Here is a 20787-nt window from a genome sequence, read left to right as displayed (position 1 = left end):
TTAGCAGAGTTCAAGTAATCAATACAGCTTATTCTATACTGTCCTGTATATTACTTGTGGTGTATTTGAGAGTCCTCTTTTCATTTACACATTTTCATAATTTTCCCATTTGCTGTTAAAACGAAGAGAAAAAATCCTAAGGACATAATGTCCTTTTTTAATAAGAAAACTAAAGATAATAGTCAGTCAAGGCTGGAGAAAGAAGATGCTTCTGAAAAAGAGTCAGAAATGCACAAAAGCTTAGAGAATGAAGAAAGTCCAGAAGAACAGAGGACCCATCAGCAAGGTGATTTAGTTGTTCAGAGAGACAACTTTTGTAACCCTGAAAATCCATGTGAAGAACATGAGTTTTTACATGAGTATTTAGTTAACATGGCATTCACATGAAAGTGTGCCAAAACCACATATAACTGGGGGGCCAGGCAGGGGCCACTTATGCTTTTAGGGGGCACACTAACGTGTCATGATTAATTTTCAGTCATTTTTCACTGTCATGTATTACTGTTTTCTCTAGAAGTAAACTAATAAGCTAATAAAACAAGTTTAGCTCAAATTAATGTCCCATGGTCATTTATTTCACAACACATTGTATATAGTCAAAATAACAATGACAACAATAATAACATTTAGGCACTTTTCTGCATCTTAAATGTACATACATGAATGAAAAACTACCCACAAAGAAGATATCCAAAAATCAACTTAAGCAGTCATCTAAACATGAGTCACATTATCAGGTATTTCCTTTACACAAAGAAAAAAAGCATGAATTTCAAATTTTTTACATGTGATAGTAGTCTAGAACCGCCACTGGGTAGGCCTATGTTAATTTCAAGATCGCGCTGCAGTTTCACGTTTTTAACGGTCAATCCTTTTAAATTCGACTACATTATGTCAATGTTTTATCGTTCATTAGCCGAAAAAGCGCTCGGAAAGTGACCGCAACGAAACCGTTTCTCTCCATCCTGTACATGTTATGAACTCCAGCCGTTAGGTGGCGCTGCGCTCAGCGGCACGCATGCAGTTTCATGCGCAGAGTGAGACGCGTTTGCTTCTGTTCAAACCGCCGCGGTTTGTTTTGATCTGCTGCTGGTTCAGTGACCATCATCATCAGTCTCTAGAGTGGAAACCACGGCAACAATACTAACAAAAGGGTAACCAGCCTTTAACACGTGACAGAAAAAGCTATAAATCGATAAAACGTTTAAACGAAGCCATACTTATGCTCGTTACTACAGTTCTTCATGCCAAAATTAAATAAACGCATATACAGATTTGTTTTGCTCGTCTGTAACCCAAAATCTCGTAAACAGCTGGATCTGAAGAATAAGTGAGTATGTTTGAATGCGAAAATGCTTTACATGTCAGTACAGACAGGTTCTCTCAATTAGCTGATGTGTCAAATATATACAGAAAGAACGTTACTTTTAATGATATGGCTATTGTGAGGGGTGTGCTGTTGGCCACAGTGCTGAGTGTTCATAAATCACCTCTTCTGAAAATGGCAGGCCTTCATTTATAAAACCAGACTTATGTTTTTCCATTATTCATCTCAATTTAGGTTGCATAATGCTTGATTCAGCACATATCCGTCGCAGAGGGGCTCAGGACTTTGAAGGCTACTATGATCACATCTGCGCCTCTCAGGGGTCAGCTCCCTGCCGCGTGGTGAACACCGACCTGTCCCGGGGGATGTTGGACTTTCATGCTGATCACATCAGTTTAGCAGATTGGGCACCCATCCTGTCAGCTCTCTCCATCAATAAACACCTGCAGCATGTGTCCATCAGAAGCTGCCATCTCACCAACCTTGGAGCCCAAAGTTTGTTAACTGAAACTCACAGTAGTAGTGAAATATATGTGTTTTTGGTGATATTTATTTGATGCAGCGTATTTTTGCCCTTCAGGTTCCTACAAAGCCCGTAGTAGCAAGAAGACCCCTGCAATTCATTCAAAGAATATGACACTTCAGTTGTGTAAAGCTGTGCAAAAGTGTCTGTGTGAGTCAAGCAGTCTAAAAACTTTACAGCTACATGGTTTGCCATTGCGAGAGAGGGATCTTACAGCTCTCACAAAGGTAGAGGAAAATATTCATCTTCTGTCTCTTTTTGGCCCATAATGAATGAGTCTTATTTAAAGGAATAGTTCACCCAAAAATAAAAATTATATCATCATTTGCCGAACAACAGCTGTACCAACATTTTCCAAAATATTTTCAATTGTGTTCTACTGAAGAAAGTAGGTCATACAGGTTTGAAATGACAAAAGGGCGAGCAAATGATGACAGAATTTGTATTTTTGGGTGAAATCACTTTTAAGTCTCCATAGCTCTGAATGTAATGACAAGATTTACAGTATTTACACTGCTGTTTCATTTTCATTATATTGTGTTTAGTGGTCATATTTTTTGTTTTTGAATCGTGCTGTAAAAAAAATTCTGTTAATTAAATCTTTTTGCACATGGACTATCTTTTGGCAGTGTTAACATCCTAAAATGTTTTGTAGGGTTTAGCCAAGAGTGTGTCACTGGAGCATCTCTCTTTAGCACACTGTCCAATTGCAGATGCGGGATTGGAAGGTCAGTGTAATGATTGCAATTTTGTGCTTTGCGTGCTAGTGAATATGACACTGCCGTTTGGACAGATTGTGTTAAATTCGATTTTTTTACCTCATTGCTCATATGTAATTACTTGGGTCTTTGTACATGTAAACACATTTTAAATGTGTTAGTGTATTATCTGTAGTTTATTAACGGGTTAGTGTAGTACATTTTTAGTATTGTCACTTTAATTTTGTTTCTGTGTTTTTTTCATCCAGTCATCTGTCAGAGTGTAAAGTACTCCTCAACCATCAAGACTGTGGATTTCACTTCCTGTAATATTACATGGCAGGGGGCGGAGCATATGGCAAACATTATAAAGGTCAAACAGATGTGATGTGTCAAACATTTCTCATGCAAGATAAATTCACCTGAGTTCCTAGGTACCTGTTTAAAGGTATACTCCACCCAAAAATCATTTACTCATCCTCAAGTTGTTCCAAACCTGTATACATTTCTTTGTTCTGATTTACACAAAGAAAGATATTTGGAAAAATGTTAGCAACTGACATTTCTGGGAAATCTACCTTAGTAGAAAAAATATTGTTACATTTTTCTGTTCTTTTGAACACAAAATTAAATATTTTAAAGAATTTAGGAAAGCAAAAAGATCTAGGGCACCTTTGACTATCATTATTTTTTCTACTATGTTGATCAATAATGTATAATATAATAGCAGTTGCTAACATTTTTCCAAATAAATGTATTCGTGTTCAACAGAATAAAGAAATTTATACAGGTTTGGAACAACTTGGAGTTGGAGTAATTCATGACAAAATTTTCATTTTTGGGGTGGAGTATCCCTTTAAAATGAGAAAATGGAATTTACATATTTCTGACGTTTTTTATATAAACAAAAATATTGTATACTTATAATGCTGTTCTGAAAAAACAACAAGCTTTTGCTTTTGTTCCCTTTTGCTGTGCACTAGCAGAAATATGTTTCAGCTTATTTTTCTACTTCATCTGTCAATAAGATTCCCCCTCCAAAACTCCACATAATAAGAAAATACTGCTAGTTTTTTATCAGCAAAACTTCTGATGCTAAATTCATCACAAACTCATGTTTTTTTGTTTGTTTGTTTAGCACCAGGCAATGAGGCGGCATAGCACGGCGTGGGTGGAGACTTTGCGCTACAGGAGGGCGGAGTTTGAGGCCATGAAAGGTCTGCGCAGAGTTACTCTCAATGACAACATATTGATCGGGGACAAAGGAGTGACAGCACTTGGCCATGAGCTTACAGAGGACCTGTGGGTCAAAGGTTTGAGATGTTACTCCTCAATGCAAACGTATCATATACTCAACCAGTAAGCACATAAAAACTTGCATTTTCACATGTAGCGGTGGACCTTCAGCGCTGCGGGATCTCAAACGACGGAGGTCGCATTTTAGAGCAAGTGCTTCAGTCAAACAGCACTCTGTGTGTGCTAGACGTCAGGAGAAACCCACTGATCGGTAATTCATCCATCTGTTACACAAACATTTTCAAAATAAAGTTAGAACTACATATCAAATTCACTTTGTCCTTTATAGATAATAATCTGGTGAAGGCCATCATCAAAAAAGTTCTTATGAACAACACCAAAAGTCAAGACTCACAGGTGTGGAAACACATTCATTTCTGCATGCTTTGTATATTGCAGCACCTGTTATTGGACCTTATTAAATTATACAAAAATGTTGAATTACATGCTTAATCTTTCATTTTTTCCCTGTGTATTTTCAATATTTCAGTTTCTTTGGCTGAAACCACCGTCCTCTAAAGATTCGCCCGATCAATCACGCCAGTCAAGGAGAAAAAACGCTGGAAAAGCTACATATAGAATCGGTATTTAGATTCTAACTAGTTTGTCTGCTTAAAGGGACAGTTCACCCAAAAATAAAAATTCTGTCATTATTTACTCACCCTCGACTTGTTCCAAATCTGTATGAATCTTTGTTCTGATGAACACAGAGAAAAATATTTGGAAGAATGTTTGTAACCAAACAATTCATGGCCACCATTGACTATCATAGTAGGGAAAATGACAATGGTAGTCAAAAGTGCCCCAGAACTGTTGCTTTCCTACATTCTTCAAAATATCTTCTTTTGTGTTCAACAAAACAAAGAAATTTATAAAGCAATTTTTTCTACTATGTTACTCAATGGTGCCCCAGAACTGTCAGTTGCTAACATTCTTCCAAATATATTTCTTTGCGTTCATCAGAACAGAGAAATTTATACAGATTTGGAACAACTTGAGGGTGCGCAAACGAAGACAGAATTGTTCCTTTAAAGCTGGTTTCATCCGTTAAGGTGTTCAGTATATTTTAATAGTGTTAACTTATTGTCGCTCTTTGCAGGATCACTTCGTTCCTCATTAAACTCTGGCTGGAGGCCTCGGCCAGGATCTGTCGGGTACGTCCCATGGCGCACTGCGGCACGGGCCGGCTTACAGAGGTAAGCACAGATGCGCTGCTGAAATCGGCTCTAACAACACCGGTTTGTATGATGTCTAATGAATGACTGTGTCTGATTATAGACCTAGTGGTGCATCACAGACCGAGGAGATGGCAGATCAGAGTTTTCAAGTAAAAACAATTTTCTTTACATATTTCTTTTTTGTGTTAATCATATGGGATGCTGTCAGGAGCTAAGACAGTTGATGATGTTATAATGGTTTTCTTCATCAGAACGCCACCTCTGTGCGGGTAACCGTGGAGACGGAGTCCGAGTCAGAGGATGTGGACAGTGTACCTGTGGGGAGTCCTCATGAGAAGATCACAAGCTGCCAGTTTAAACGATTACAAACAGAAAACAACCGATTACAGGTACTGCAGACAGCGTGTGAGATTGTTGTCTGTAGGTATTTACATTTATGTACATTTATCAAGGTTACATAGATATTTAGTGTGTACAGTGTGCCCCAAAAATTTTTTATGAAGTTAAATATATGGCACTTTAGTTGATATTTTGTTATAAAAAATAGGCCAAGTCTGAGTTGTCCAAATATATTGGGTGCTTCTGTATATTTAAAGGATGAGGCATTTCTCTTTCTCACCTACAGGTGGAGCTAGAAGAGTTTCGGCTCAGGCTCGCAGAGGAAAGGAACGCCAGGCTGAAAGCCAACTCTCGTCTGGTGGAGGTACAAGTTTTCCTTATTGTTGTATTTGTAAAACGAATAGTACATTTACAAAAAGTTAATTATTATGCGACCTGATGATAATGTGTTTCTGGTCTGTAGCTGGAACTGGAGAATGAGCGTTTGCGCAGTGTGAATCTCTCTCTGTCTGAAGCCCATCTCAGCACCTCTGTTCTCGATGATGAACGTGTGCTGGAGAGCATTGAGTCATCCTTCCACAAATTTCACGCATTCCTGGACCTACTGAAAGATGCCGGGTCTGTCTGATTTGTTCAAATATTTAACATCCAATGTTTTACCCTACAATAACATATTGGTGTTGTCCTTCGGAAACCTCGTACGTCCTTCTGAAACCTTGCATATTTCTTTTTATTTCATATTATTTTTATTTTTTGCCATAAATCAGTAGTCACCCTTTATGTTTGTCAAATTTGTTTTTTTTTCGTTCAAAATGTATGTTTGTTGCAAATATCGAACCCATAAAAAGTGTTAAAAAGTGGTTGTCAACTTTGACAACACAGTATTTAATCATTTAAAAAGTATAAAACTTTTTTTTCCATTTTCTGAAAAAAAGCGAATTTAGACAAACAATGTTTTAGGACAGCGACGATATTAAAGGGATAGTTCACCCAAAAATCTTTTTTTTTTTTTTTCATTTTTTATTCACCCACATGACGTTTTAAGACCTCCATGCATCTTCGGAACACAAATAAAGATATTTTTGATTGCATCTGAGAGCTTTCCAGGCCTCCTCATAGACTAGACATCATGGTAATTCTCTCTGTCAAGGTCCAGAAAAGTACTAAAGACATCGTTGAAATGGTCCAACTGATCACAGTGGTTCAATTGAATTTTAATGAAGCGACAAGAGTACGTTATGTGTGCAAAAGAAACCAAAATAACAACGTCATCAACTTCAAATGAACAGATTTTTTTCTTCCCTGTCAGTCTATGACGCGCGTTCGTCAGAGTACCACTCTTGCGCAAACACTATGGGTGCACCAACCCTTTAAATAACAGGTTTAATCTTGAAATAGTGTGTTTACATGTTTTTCCTGTACAATGAAAGATTGAATGGGGACAGACATTTTTGAGCTCCAAAAATGACAAAAAGCACCCTTAAAGTTGCATTTACATGTTCCACGTTATTCCTGTTAGGTTGGGGCAGTTTGCATCTATAGCTGGAATTGACCAATCAGATTTTGGATTACTTGGGAATCCTCAGCTTTCTTCAACAGAGAGAAGGGGCCAAGGGGACCAGGCAAGGGAGGAGAGGAGGGAGAAAGCAGTACGTAGAAATACGAGAGATCAAATCAATACCATGTTGATTCATTATTATTATTCTGATTAATCTTGCTGCTGTACCACACAGGCGATGGACATCCCTGAACCCGTATTCGGGACTGCGTCAGGACCTCCTCCTATTAATGTAGATGTTCCTCAGACCCAGCCACCACAGGAAGTGCCCTCAATTCCAGCCAGCGTGTGTCGTGCCTCTCCCGTCCTGCAGGAGGCGTTTGAGTTTGACACACACCACTCGAACCCTCACAGCGCCAGCGGAGGCTCTCGATCGGGGAGTTCAGTCAGCAGTGCCAGTATTCAGTCCAAAAGCTTAAGGTCCAACAGATCCAATGGATCTGAGAGGAGAGTGTTCTCAGCTCTTGGCTCAAGAACATCTAGTCTATCGCAGCTGGATTCGGGCAGACAGAGTGATTCAGGGAGCCAGAGAAGCTCTCCTGGATTGGTTGGGTTTTAACCAGATCAGATTCAAAGGTGATTCATGTGATTTTTAGATGTGTTTTGCTGTTTGGTTGCTGTCGTTGCCTTTTTTTACCTGTGTATATTAAGAGGCATTATAAGACTGGGATCTAAAGAACGTGACCTGTTATTTTGTTAGATTAGATTGTCGTTTGAAAGTTGGCTGACTACCTGGCAACCACAGACACAGCACAGGATGTGATTTGTTCATCTCTGTGTTAATTGCTTTGTCCACACAGTTCTTTTAGTAATGTTGTTTGAATTTTATTGTTCAGTGCTTCTTAACCCTGTCCCGGCGCACCCCACAGCACTGCACATGTTGGATTTATTGAACTGATGATGAGTTAGGGCTGGTGTGTTTGATTCGGCAGACCCCTCAAAAGTGTTAGGGGCTGTTTCAGGACCGGAGATTATTGACCATGAAGTTTGTTTTGTAGTGTTTGACACTAAAGTTATTACACAGGGTTTAAAAAAAAAAGATTTAATTATAACTTTAATTTATAATTATAACTTTAATTTAATAAGTTTAAGATAATTTATGTGATTTTTTTATGTGTGTGAAAAATAATAGAATCAAATTTAAATTTGCTGTCTGAGATTTTAGACTTTAAATAATTCTTGCTTGAAAATAAACTCAATACTTTGTGTTACAGTGACTGGATTAATGGTGTCTTGATTTTGCTTGTTTGTTGTTGAAAGTTGACCCTGACTTATATTTTTTTGTATAAATTTCTGACTTTATTTACTTGCTTTTAAAATGTGATTAGATATTCATATGCACTTAAGAGACATTTGACTATATATAGAAAATATAATTGTCCATATTTAAATTGTCGTATTTCATTACAGATGTAAATATATACCAATATATTAAAGTACTAAATTACGTTATCATTAATTATTGAAGTGTGGTAATAAAAGTTTGGTAATTCTAAATCCACAAAAATTAGTAATTTTTTTACCAAGTAATGTTTTGACACTTTCCATAGTCATTAAAAGCAAATTTCATAAAATTCAGTCATTTATAAAAAACATTTGACTTGTTATATATTTATGTACTAAACATATAAAATTTAATATACTAAAATAACGTACTTTTATTTTGAAATAATTTAGTGTAATTTTATCGGAGACAATCCTCAGGAGCATCTGCATTTGAACATCTGTCCATCATCTTCTGCATACCGCATATAAAATAGTATATTATATATTAAATGTCTACTTTAGGAAGATAAAGAAAACATATACAATGTATTTAAAGAAGCTGACCAGTTGATTTACTGTGTTTGAAACCTTTAATCATAATTGCTGCTGTAAACAAAGTTCAAAACACAGACATACCACGTGACCGTGGCTCGTGCACTGGCCCGTCCAATCAGCGCACTCGGCACCGACTCGAGCGACTCTACTCCGAGCCGAATATCATGCTTGCGGCAGGTAAGAGTTCTCCATCAAAACAACATACATGCACAAACTCAGCACACATGTGTGCAACTGACACCTCATGTGTTTTGGTTTACATGTCGAGCATGAAGAAACTGTGGATTTTATTGAAATGTATTGACACTGTAAGGTCGGCTGTGATGTGTTCCTGCCGCTAGCACTGTTAGCTTGTTGTTAATGAGCTTTATAAAAACAGACAGATCTGTTTGTTTAACAGTCACAGAAATATATGCAACAACGCTGTTGTGTTGAATGAATATCAGGTGTTTTGTTGGATCCTCGCTTATGAATCTAACAACATTGAGCCCTAATGACTGACACAATGAATGTACGTTAGCTCAGTAGAGGAGGATGCGGACTTCGCTGGTGTGCATTTACTGTAATATTTGTGCAAAATCACGTTTAGACAAAGAGTGAACTATGAGTGCAAAGAAATAGTGCTAAGAGTGGAAAGTGAATTTTTGCCTTTATCTGCCCTGCTGAATTACTTTAGTATGTTTATAGTCTACCTTGCCCTGTAAATCATCTTTCATACACAGATATGATCTTATTCTAATATTGTACAGTACTGCATGTGTAGCAGTGTATGTTAGTGTGTTTTTTTATTATGCATGTAAATACTTAAGTTACACATTTTTGTATTAGCGTGGTATAGTAACATATTAAAATTGTATAACACATAACTTAATGTGTTTTCTGATATATATTGCACATCGACAGATGCTGTTGTTCAGAGTGAATGATCCATAGTAAATAAGAAACATGGTAAGTCTTTAATTCTTTATGTTTGCATTAAGTTGACCCATATAAGCATATGTAATTCATAAACTGAATCATAACACCCGCATTTATATTTAGGCATTTACCAGACGCTTTTATTCAATGTGACTTACAAGAGGCGAGTAAACAACAAAGCTTTAAATCTTAAAGGAATACTTCACCCAAAAATGAAAATTCTGTCATCATTTAGTCACCTTCTAGTTGTTCCAAATCTGTATAATGTTCTGATGAACACAGAGAAAGATATTTGGAAGAATGCTTATAACCAGAGCGATTTTGCCCCCCCCCCATTGACTACCATAGTAGGAAAAAATACAATGGTAGTGAAAAGTACCCCAGAACTGTTTGCTGTCATACATTCTTCAAAATGTCTTCTTTTGTGTTCAACAGAAAAAAAAGATAAAGTAATTTTTCCTACTATGGGAGTCAATGGGGGTGCCAGATCTGTCTGGTTACAAGCATTCTTCCAAATATTTTTCTCTGTTCAAATTTATACAGATTTGGAACAACTCGAAGGTGAGTAAATTATGACAGAATTTTCATTTTTGGGTGAAGTATCCCTTTAAAGGAAGGACAGATAATATTTATGGATGCACAGATCCGATATTTTGTATCAGAATCGGTCTGACACTGGCCACATTTTCAGATAAATTTTTTCTTATCCTGGTTGAAAGTTTCTTATTAATTAATGTTTTCTAAATATTAAAATATATAAATGTCTTATATGGAAATCTTAAGACCATAATACATTTACCCAATCATAGCATTCAGTCCACTGTTACTAAATAATAAAAAAATCTGTAAATCACTGCAGTACAAAATAGTCTTGGTTGTTTCACGTATATGTTTAGCTGCAGAATTTACGCATTTATAAACATGCTGACAATATACTTTAGCCAACTTTTTACTGTAGCCTGATTTATGGATGTGTGCCACAGCAATTGATACTCAGAAAATGTGATGTGCAGTGTTGACGTTTGTCCTTCCGTCCGTCACAGATCCGGATCGCGGCTCTCAATGCAGCATCTCAGGCTGCCGATGAGCATGAAGGTGCCTTTAAAAGCACTAAACCAAGTCAAACCAAGGAAGCCCAGGTGAGTCAGAGCCTGTCACACAAAAATGTTCAATGTCATGACCCATCTGATGTCATTAGCAACCTTATGCTTTTTCTGAATTGCATTCAGGTGCTTATGCCAGTATAGGACAAAACAGGTTTTGAGTAACAAGTCCTAACAATGGTTATTTTTTGACATCTAGAAATTTTTGTGATGAAGATATTTATGAACACAAAATTAAACATTGTTGCAATGCTCTTTATTTTCTTCTGTTTTGCAGGAGGCAGAAGCGTTTGCACTGTATCATAAAGCTCTTGACCTGCAGAAACATGACAAGTTTGAAGAGTCTGCCAAAGCTTACCATGAGCTCCTCAAGACCCCTCTGCTCAAGGAGGTGATCATTCCTGTGTCTTGTCTGTTTTATGTGCAAAGCTTCTATTGTTAATGATTCATGGAACAGTACGCCTAAAAATGAAAGTTTTATGATGTTCTCTATGCTTGCTTGGAACACATAAAATTAATCTTTGAAAAATATCCTGGGAACGGTTTTATGTATTATAATATTACTGTACATTTACACAATTACAAAAAATGATAGCTGTATGTCACAATGACAAAAAAGTAGGGATGTAACGATTTACTCAGCTCATGGTACGATATGATTCACAATACAATTTTTACGATTCTTGTTTACAAAATGAGACAAATATGAAATGAACAAGTGCCCTTTTATTGTTTCTAAAATGCTGCACATTTCTTTGTAAAATAAAAATATGATCATGTCAGAAAACAAAACTAAATTGCAATTGCAAATTTCAAATCAAATAAAAAATGAAGAATACAAAAGACTCTTTAAGATTTGTTTTGTTTTTTTAAAGAAATATCAGCATATCCACGTTTTCAAGTTCGCAGTAAACACAGCGGCCCCTGCTGTTCAAAACATGTATTGCGATTCATTCAACATCTCAACCGACTTGAATCATCACATAATATAATCGATTTTCAACTGGCTCATGGTGAATCGTTACATTCCTACAAAAAAGACTGTAAAAGTAAAGTGGTCTATAGGAGCACTATTTGTCTAGATTTGTCAAGTCTGTTGCTTAGACTTATTCCCTGAAGATCCTCCTGTCCGTTGTAGCTCTGTACAAACTGTGTTGAGGGTGACATTCCTGATATGTTGCAAGAACATTTTCTTTGTTTTTAATTTTAAACTTTCTTTTCTTGAAATGCACCAGGCAGTGGCGTCTGAAGATGAGAAAGTTGGACTCAAGCATCCGGGGCTGATGTTGAAATATTCCACCTATAAAAACTTGGCTAGCCTTGCGGTGCTCAAAGATGACATCGACACTGCCATGGATTTCTATGTGCAGGTAAAACACATGCAGGCAACTTCTGCAGCACAACAATCAGAACTTCTCCAACCTGAAGAAACTTTGACCTTGCAAGTTGCAACAAACTATCTTGTGTTATTTGACAGCTTCAAAAGTGGAATAAAAGGAAGTCTGAAAAATGCATTGTGCAGCGAGATCATAGATCCTTGAAGAGATATTACATCAAAAACAACTGTTAACTGTTTGTAATTTTGAACGAACAAACAAACTATATTGAATAAAACAAAATACTTTATTGATGTAATGGGCAAAATTGTGTAGTTTACAAACGGGAATACAATTCCTAGATGCTATAGATGGTTTCAAAGCAACAACATAAACAAACGTTCCTGCGCATGCGCGCATTCGTGGGCAGCCCTTAACTTCCCGTACACATTCACAAACAATAAAGTACCTGTAGATTATTTCTGATAACAATCGAAAGAAAATGAAAAGAACCGTTACTTGGCTAAACTTGTCTCTCCAATATTTTGAATTTAGACTCCGATACCAAGTTCAACCGCTAGATGTCAATGTACCATACGGTTGCGTTAAAACTACAGGACCCATTCAACAAATTGTTTATTTAATAAAATGAACATACAAAAAAATTCAACAAATCGTTTCTTTAATACAATTATTGTACAATAATATAATAATACAAATTATTATTAACATTAATTAAATAAAATATAAATAGTTATATTCTTAGACACTAGCCAAACACAGACCGGAAGTTAACTGCAGTCCCGGCGCGCGCATCCAATGAAACGGTCTTTAGTGTTTCTGAACCTTACCATAGTAAATATTAAAGTTTATTACAGTATTTAATACACTTCAAAACAGTACTAAACTTTGATTCTCTATATATTACAGAATACTGTAGTGTACATTAACAAAGCCTAGTACTATAATATTATACAGGATGCTGCCGTTTACTACGGTTTATTATAGTAAATACTAGTAAACTACAGTGTTGTATGTGGAGACAAATGAGAAATTTCACCAAAAACAAAGTGTTTTCCTATTTCTAGTTATTCGTTTTAGATATAGGATATCAAATGGGTAAAACGTTTCACTTTAACTAAAAAAAAACATACATACGGAAGTTAAACCTGACATTTGATTGTAGCCATCGCTCTTGTCCATATTGATCATTGTCAAGGTTTATAAAAGAACGATTGTAGTCCAAGCATGCCCAGCATTGTGCTGTAAATGGAAACAGTTGATGGGTGAATGTGTATGTTTGTCTTGCAGGCTGTCATGCTGGACTCCACAGATGTGAATATGTGGTATAAAATGGGAAGGCTGGCATTGAAAAAGGCGAGTATGTCATTGGCCCGTCATGCTTTTGAGGTGGGCTTACGCTGTAACCCAGACCACTGGCCCTGTCTGGACAGCCTGATCACAGTCCTCTACGCCCTCAGTGACTACAGCTGTGAGTCTAAAAACAGCTACATTAAACTGTGATCCACTTACATTCATTGACATTCTCTACTTACTTTTTAATTGACAATCCAGTCAGTGTCATGCCCATCTGCTTTTCCTGCAGGTTGTCTTTATTACATCTGTAAGGCTCTAGAGAAAGATGTGGGTTTCAGTAAGGGACATGTGCTGAAAGAGAAGATCTTTGAGGAGCAGCCCTGCCTCAGACGAGACTCTATGAAGATGTTCTCTAAACTGTATGCACCTTGATGTTTAAAAGTGATGCTTTTAAAGCAGAAACTGTAGGTAACTCTTCTGTTTGTGTTTTTTGGTTGCAGTGATGTGTCAGCGCAGTATGGTGATGTAGATGAGGAGGAGGCTCACAGTATCGTAGAGGATGCGCTGGAGCTCAGGAGACAGAGACAGGCTAAACTGACACGACACCCAGTGACTGATCTGCAACTGGTTGAGCCGATCAAATACTTCACGTGAGTTCATGATACTACTACACTACCGTTAAGTTTAGGGTCATTTTCCTCATCCTTTATTAATATTCTGTTATGTTGCAATCTAACATTTCCTAGTAACAAGCTAGAATACTTTACCAACACACAGTAAACAGCTAATAGATCATAACAACGCCTAGCAACCAGATGCAGCACCCTAGTGACCAGCTACAACCTATCATGTTATTACATGTTAACGAATGTTAAATCATGTTAACATTATACTAACACATGCTAACATCATGTAAAAACATGTTAACGAATGCTAAATCATGTTAGCATTATGCTAAATCATGTTAATGCATGTTAACGACTGTTAAATCATGTTAGCGTTATGTTATCATGTTAACATCATGCTAACACATTCTAGTATCATATTAAATTATGGTATCATCATGGTATTTCATGTTAAAACTTGTTAGCTAGTTAATATCATGTTAATTCATGTTTGCATCATGACAAATCATGCAACCCTCATGTTAAAACAGTGTGATTGTAATGTTGTGACCAAGTTTTTTTAATTTCTGAATTAGCAACTACTGAATAAATTTGTAGGCTTTCAGTTTTTACAAAGATTTGTCCCTCACGTGACAGATGGAAGAGTGTGGGTGAAAGTTTCCTTGCCATGTACAAACACCAGAATGCTTGCCTGGTCCCACGGCCCGACTTTGGCCGCAGAATCGACTTGTCAATGTACCGTGACCCAGACTGCCTCCTCCAGATGCCCTCCAGCACACCTGCGGCCACAGTCGTTGTTTCTTCAGACCCCCCTCAGCCCCCAGTGCCGGTCGCTCTGCCTCAAGCACCCTCCGCACCACCTCCTGCTCCCAGCAGCCCAAGCTCCAGTCTCCCCCCACCAACCGATCCCTCCTTTCAGCCACAAGCCCAGCACAGTGCTCCTGAAGGGGAACCACAAAACCAGAATGTAATCGAGGTGACCACCACAACCACAGTCACTGTTTCTGCCACCAACGCAACTGAGGATGCTGCTGTTGCCATGGTTACTTCTGCCGGTCAGTCTGAATGCACACAACATGCATACACCCATACTAACGTACTAACTAAGATTCAGAGCTGCAGGTAATCCAACATTTTTTAATTCGTTGGTCACATGATTTTTTGTTTTTGCTAAACACTTGAATCTATCAGATCCTGACCCTATAGACCCTAACAATGCCTAGCAACAAATGGAGCACCTTAGTGACCCTTAAAACATGTTAACGAATGTTAAATCAGTTTAGCATTATGACAACAAATGCAAATCATGTTAGCATTATGCTAACACATGCTAGCATCATTTAAAACGGCACCCAGACTTTTCCCAGCCTCAACAAATGACACGAGTTGGTGTCAGCACTTTTTGTTTGTTTGACAGATAGTGGATAGTAGAACATTTGGAGACATTATCCACTTATCGACGCAGGACTTTCAGCAGCTTTAAAGAGCCTGAATTCCTGATCAGTTGTTTTTTTTGTTGTGTAGTTGTAAATCATATAAAGTCACACTATGACACTAATATCACTGGTGTTCACCTCACAGCTCTGGACGCCGCATTGAGTGATAAAGCGAGAAAAGGCACCAAGAGAAAACGTGTGGTGGAGGAAAATGTAGAAACTGCAAAGAGACGCTCAGCACGTGTCCGTAATACCAAATGCAAGAAAGAAGAGAGGATCGACTTCCAAGAACTTCTGCTCAAATTCCTCCCATCCAGGTGTTTTTTTTAAGTTCACTTATTCTAACACTTTATATGTCAAGTTTTTGACCGTAACAAAACTTTTTGTAACGTTTTGTTACATTGCATTGGGTACTGCAGTAAAGACTCGTTGGTCCAAAGTCTCGCTGCACATAATTAATCCTAAATGTGTTTTCAGAAGCCTGTCTGTGTTTTATTTATTAAGTTGGTCATTATTTCCAGGCTAAAAAAGTTTGAAGATGATGAGGATAGTCTCAGTAACATGGACACTCAGTGTGATGCCAAACCTGATTCCCAGCTGAACCGTGGATTCGGCTCCAACTCTGAGTATTTAGCCTCTATAGAGTCGGGTACAGCAACAGTTTTTCTCTCATTTTTTCTTTATCTTTGAATTTTTCTCATTTTTAAATATTTTGGCTGTTTGTTCCTCAGAGCGAAAGGAGGTGAATGCGTTCTTGCTGGCAAACATGCAGAATGGCGGCATCCTGGAGCTGATGATGCGTTATCTGAAGGCAGTGGGCCAGAAGTTTCTAGAAGAGTGGCCTGCAGGACTCAGTGGAGTGATGCTGGATATATTCAACTGCTGGAGGAAACACAGCGCTGGGCTGCCCAATCCTCTGCTCAGGGACTGCAGCAACCAGCACATAAAGGTACGATGAGATCGAGACGCATGAAAAGCAATTGCTTGTGATGTTGGGCAGATAGCATCTTGATGTCTCAGATGACACACTCATAAGCTCCTCACTGACTGTCTGATATAAAATTGCAACCAAAATTGTCGATAGCTGTCGAAAATTGTAGGTTCCTGTATCTTCAGTGGTAGACTATTATCAACAGCAGGCTCATGGATTTAATCCTCAGAGAACATAATGTACATAATATTAGGGATGCACCGATACCAGTATCGGTCCGATACCAAGCTCATGTACTCGTAATGACACACCGATACCTAACGTGACATACATAGAGCCCTATGATTTCCGCAATTTACGGAATCGAGGAATCCAGGCATTTCCTAACAAGAAATTAGCGCTGAACAGCTAACGAAATATTCAGATACTGTTTAAATATGTATTCTGCTTGTTTTGCGTTACCGTGTGTGAAAGAGTGGTGCGGTTGCGTGTACTGAACGCATTGTGCTTGTGGAGCTTTCAGCGCCAGCGTTTCACTGCACGAGGACACGAACACATAAACAAACACCATTTGCGGCGATCCGTCAAAATAAAAGTCCGGTTAATTTAAACAAACGCTCTTTGCGGGGTCCCGTCAAAATAAAAGTCCGGTTGACTTGAACTTGACTTGAAGTTATAATACACTCACATTTTACTACACCACCCCCCTTAAATTTTTTATAATTTGACCACAGAGTATATTGTTTACTTTAGTAAACTGAAGTAAATGTGCTAGTAAAATTGTGCTACTTGATTAAAAAAATAGTACTTAAATTTAAGTAGACCTAAAAACAAAAGAAAAAAAGAAAATGTACTAGTAAGATACTGGTTTATTAACATTATTGTACATTATACAGGCATCGGTTATAGGTATCGGTATCGGCGAGTACCAGAAAAAATATCGGTCTTTAAAAAATGGTATCGGTGCATCCCTACATAATATTAATCATAATATAATTTATGAACATTGGGTCACAGTATTATGTGTTTTCTGTGAAATCTGTTTTTGTCTGAAAGGGTTTGTGTTTGTGTTTGTGTTTGTGAAACAGGAAATGATGCGGATGTGTTTGTGCTGTCTGGAGCTGCAGCTGGAGCAGAAGTCCTTGATAAAAGGCAAAATAAGTAAGAACCTGTCATTCAAACTTCCTCATGGCTTTCACTTGCAGATTTTATTCGCAAATGACAAAATTAAACCTCAAACAAATGCGTTTATGTCTGTAGTGTCTCAAAGAAAGAGCGCGTCTGGTTCAGGAAGAGATTGTGGGGATGCGGATGGTCTGGAGGCTCGCTTTCAGTCTGACATGTTTCTCCTGACCATGGCATCCTCTCAGAGAGATCTGTTTGAAAACGACTGGATCTCTTTTGCCGTCAGAGTTCACTGGCTTAAAGCACGACACATCGCCTTACAGGTCAAACATGTCTGTGTTAAAGAAACCATCGGTACGTAGTATATTTTTTGCAGTGAAGTGAACATGCGGATGTTTATGTGCCGTTGTAGGGTGACATGGAGGAGGCGCTTGAGTGTTACGACATGTGTGTCGGTCTGCTAAAAGGGCAGAGCAGCGAGATCACCATCCACTTGCCCAACCTCAGCGTGGACTCTGCCATCTCTGTAGAGGAGGTACCGTGCCGAGGCCGATAGGACAGAATCACACATCAAATGACAATTTAATTCCTGCTCGAGCTTTTATTTATCAGTAGAAACAGGAACTGAGTATTTACGGCTGTTTGGTAATGTCACCATCCAGCCAGCCAGGCAAAGAGAGAGAGATTACCTTGATAAAGCAATATTATTGTGAAATTAGGCCAAACTTAAAGGAGTAGTTCACCTTAAAATGAAAATTTTGTGATCATGTACTCAGCCTCGGTTGTTCGAAACCTGTATACATTTCTTTGTTCTGCTGAACACAAAGGAAGATATTTGGAAGAATGTCAGTAGCCAAACAGATTTTATCCCCCATTTACAGCCATGGGGATGAGTGGTGAGATCAGTTGGGTTACTGACATTCTTCCAAATATCTTCCTTTGTGTTTAGTAGAACAAAGACATTTATACAGGTTTGAGGGTGAGTAAAAATGATGACAGAATTTTCTCTTTTGGGTGAACTATCCCGTTAATGTAGTTTGTTTTAATACCACAGAAAGAGTCAGAAAATATTTTTTATGTTTTTCTCTCTCTGTCTTTGAAGACTGCAGCTCTCTCTTTGGCGGTAAAATTATTATGGGTTATGATATAACCAAGAGAGTTATCTGTAGCTTTCATAAATGGTTTTATTAAAATGTGTTTTATTTTTAAAATAAAGCTAGGACGTTTTCAATGGTATGTCCCCTTATAGACAACTATTTCCTTTCTGTCTCTAGATTGAGAAGAAGCTGAAGTCTCTAGAGCGATGTCAGACTCTAGAGGAGATCCAGAGGCTGTTTGATAGCGGAGATTATCAGTCTGTGGTTCGGTTACTGCAACCAACGCTGAGCTTCGGCTCCGGCTCGACACGACTCAAAGCGCTAGATTACATCAGCTCTGCTCCTGAGAGACCAGCCCAGCTCTTACTACTGCAGGTGAATCATTCACACATCACATCATAACATGATACTTAATATATTACAATTAAAAATGCAATGAGATGTTGTTTGATAAGTAACTGGTATGTAGAGTAAGTGAATTAAATTAAGTCCCTATAATAAATGATATCATTATAAATTTAAATTGAAGCATTAAATGGCAATGTGGCTCAAATTAAGTAAATAAATAGAATTCTAATAGCATTTTTTTCTTGTTTTCAGGAAAAATATAAAAAACTTCTTAAATCAAAATACATTTACTTGACAAGAAAAGTGACCTAAGATGTTTAGTAGGGATGTAATGATTCACTCAGATGCAATGCGATTCAAAATACTGATCTCACGAGACGATTTTTCATGATTAAAAAAAATAAAATAAGTTGGGACAAATTAGAAACAATTTGTGCCCCTTTTATTATGTCTCAAATGCAGCACATTTCTTTGTAAAAATAAAAATATATTTTACGTCAATTCAAATAGCAAAACTAAATTGCAATTTAAAACAAATTCCAAAAATGGAATAATACATACACATTGAATAATAAATATCAGCATATCCACAATTACCAAGTTTGCAGTAAACACAGCGGCCCCTGCTGTTCAAAACATGAATTGCGATTTATTTAACATCTTAACCGACTTTGTTACATATTAAAATCGATTTTCAACCTGCTCACGGTGAAACGTTATCGTCTTTATATGAAAGAAAATATAACTAAGAATTAAATAAGTTTATGTTTAAAACAATAACAAAAATCCAATGCCAATGGGGTTCTTAAGTACGTAATTGAAGTTTATTGGCAGATTATTTAGCTTGTTTTAAACATAAACCTTCATAATTCTTATATTTTCTTTCATAAAACAAGATTAAATATCTTATGCCACTTTTCTTGTCGAAAAATGTATCTTGATTAAAGATTGTTTAGATATTGTACTATGAAACAAGACACAAATGCTGAGTAAGAATGTCATTTTTTTGCAGTGCATTATAATAAACGTGAAAACGTGTAGAGATTAATATGTGTAATAAATTAAATTCAGAAGTTAATTGTTCATTTAAAGGTAAGCAGTACAGAAGCATTTTATTCTACTTATGTACAGTTTATCTGTGTCATAAAACGAGGGGTGGTGAGACACAAGGACAGAGGACCCAGGTGCAGACAGCAGATTTAATAAATAAAGACAAAACCAAAAAACCCACAAGGGGGTAACATAACAAAACAAGGTAATATAATAACATGACAAGACAGGACAGGACTAAGACTAACTAAACTTACAGAAGAACTACAGTTAACACTTGACATAATTTACGAAATGACTACACTAGACTAAACTTGACAAGACACAGGGATTTACACCACGCGAATAAAAATGAGCACAGCACAGGACAGAAAACACAAGGGCATTATAAAGAGGATAAATCAAGAGGGGAACAGGTGAAGGGCATGAAACAATAAATGAGCAATAACGAGGAGACGAGAGGGCGGGAACAGAGACCAGACCGGAGAGGGTGTATGGAAGGCCACCGACACCGACGCCGGAGAGAACACGACATTACAAAACCAAAACAATGCCATGAACGTTCTCCTCAAAAAACACATGGGTCTGACATGATCTGTTCTTTTTACTTTGTAAAAAAATCTACTTCACTACATTCAAGAATAATGTCATACGTTTTACCCTACTACATCTCATAAGTACATTTCCTTTGCTTTTACCTTTAATACTTAAAAACATGACAAATGTAGTACTTTCTTACTCTTTTAAAGTCTTTTTTTTTTGCGTAAATGCACAAAATGT

General features: G+C 37.4%; 2 protein-coding genes across 8 annotated transcripts in view; both read left to right on the top strand.

The window, feature by feature from the left end:
* Nucleotides 1-1036: 1036 nt before the first annotated feature.
* On the top strand, nucleotides 1037-8257 carry cep78 (centrosomal protein 78). 3 transcript variants are annotated; one of them, XM_057356819.1, is made up of 16 exons: nucleotides 1037-1154; nucleotides 1562-1822; nucleotides 1908-2077; nucleotides 2506-2578; nucleotides 2818-2921; nucleotides 3687-3861; nucleotides 3942-4055; nucleotides 4134-4201; nucleotides 4335-4428; nucleotides 4944-5040; nucleotides 5123-5171; nucleotides 5274-5411; nucleotides 5648-5725; nucleotides 5825-5979; nucleotides 6881-7010; nucleotides 7095-8257. In XM_057356819.1, the coding sequence occupies exons 2-16, from the start codon at nucleotides 1570-1572 to the stop codon at nucleotides 7476-7478; spliced, it is 2082 nt and encodes a 693-aa protein (XP_057212802.1). In that variant the 5' UTR covers nucleotides 1037-1154; nucleotides 1562-1569; the 3' UTR covers nucleotides 7479-8257. The 3 variants fall into 3 exon arrangements, with proteins under 3 accessions (XP_057212802.1, XP_057212800.1, XP_057212801.1); XM_057356817.1 differs by having other exon boundaries at nucleotides 1037-1330; XM_057356818.1 differs by having other exon boundaries at nucleotides 1037-1334.
* Nucleotides 8258-8858: 601 nt separating this feature from the next.
* Nucleotides 8859-20787, top strand: part of cabin1 (calcineurin binding protein 1) — a 95474-nt gene continuing 83545 nt past the window's right edge. For all 5 annotated transcript variants that reach the window (XM_057355796.1, XM_057355795.1, XM_057355794.1 and 2 more), the window contains exons 1-16: nucleotides 8859-8917; nucleotides 9644-9688; nucleotides 10702-10797; nucleotides 11039-11152; nucleotides 11997-12131; nucleotides 13389-13569; nucleotides 13684-13813; nucleotides 13895-14044; nucleotides 14657-15075; nucleotides 15602-15773; nucleotides 15978-16105; nucleotides 16188-16405; nucleotides 17476-17548; nucleotides 17648-17835; nucleotides 17925-18047; nucleotides 18787-18984. In XM_057355796.1, the coding sequence (XP_057211779.1) occupies nucleotides 9686-9688; nucleotides 10702-10797; nucleotides 11039-11152; nucleotides 11997-12131; nucleotides 13389-13569; nucleotides 13684-13813; nucleotides 13895-14044; nucleotides 14657-15075; nucleotides 15602-15773; nucleotides 15978-16105; nucleotides 16188-16405; nucleotides 17476-17548; nucleotides 17648-17835; nucleotides 17925-18047; nucleotides 18787-18984 (2328 nt within the window). In that variant the 5' untranslated portion in view covers nucleotides 8859-8917; nucleotides 9644-9685. The remainder of the gene's footprint in view (nucleotides 8918-9643; nucleotides 9689-10701; nucleotides 10798-11038; nucleotides 11153-11996; nucleotides 12132-13388; nucleotides 13570-13683; nucleotides 13814-13894; nucleotides 14045-14656; nucleotides 15076-15601; nucleotides 15774-15977; nucleotides 16106-16187; nucleotides 16406-17475; nucleotides 17549-17647; nucleotides 17836-17924; nucleotides 18048-18786; nucleotides 18985-20787) is intronic.

Source organism: Triplophysa rosa, linkage group LG17 (assembly GCF_024868665.1).
Source record: "Triplophysa rosa linkage group LG17, Trosa_1v2, whole genome shotgun sequence".
In the NCBI taxonomy this organism is placed as follows: domain Eukaryota; kingdom Metazoa; phylum Chordata; class Actinopteri; order Cypriniformes; family Nemacheilidae; genus Triplophysa; species Triplophysa rosa.
The sequence above is the reverse complement of the archived record's forward strand: the minus strand, read 5'-3'. Positions and strand labels throughout refer to the sequence as shown.

Excerpts from the sequence above, each read along its gene's own strand:
- cep78 (XM_057356819.1), top strand. The coding sequence starts at position 1,570 with ATGCTTGATTCAGCACATATCCGTCGCAGAGGGGCTCAGGACTTTGAA. Across the intron at positions 4,056-4,133 it reads CAGGAGAAACCCACTGATCG|ATAATAATCTGGTGAAGGCC; the intron begins GTAATTCATCCA and ends TGTCCTTTATAG. Across the intron at positions 5,172-5,273 it reads TGGCAGATCAGAGTTTTCAA|AACGCCACCTCTGTGCGGGT; the intron begins GTAAAAACAATT and ends TTTCTTCATCAG.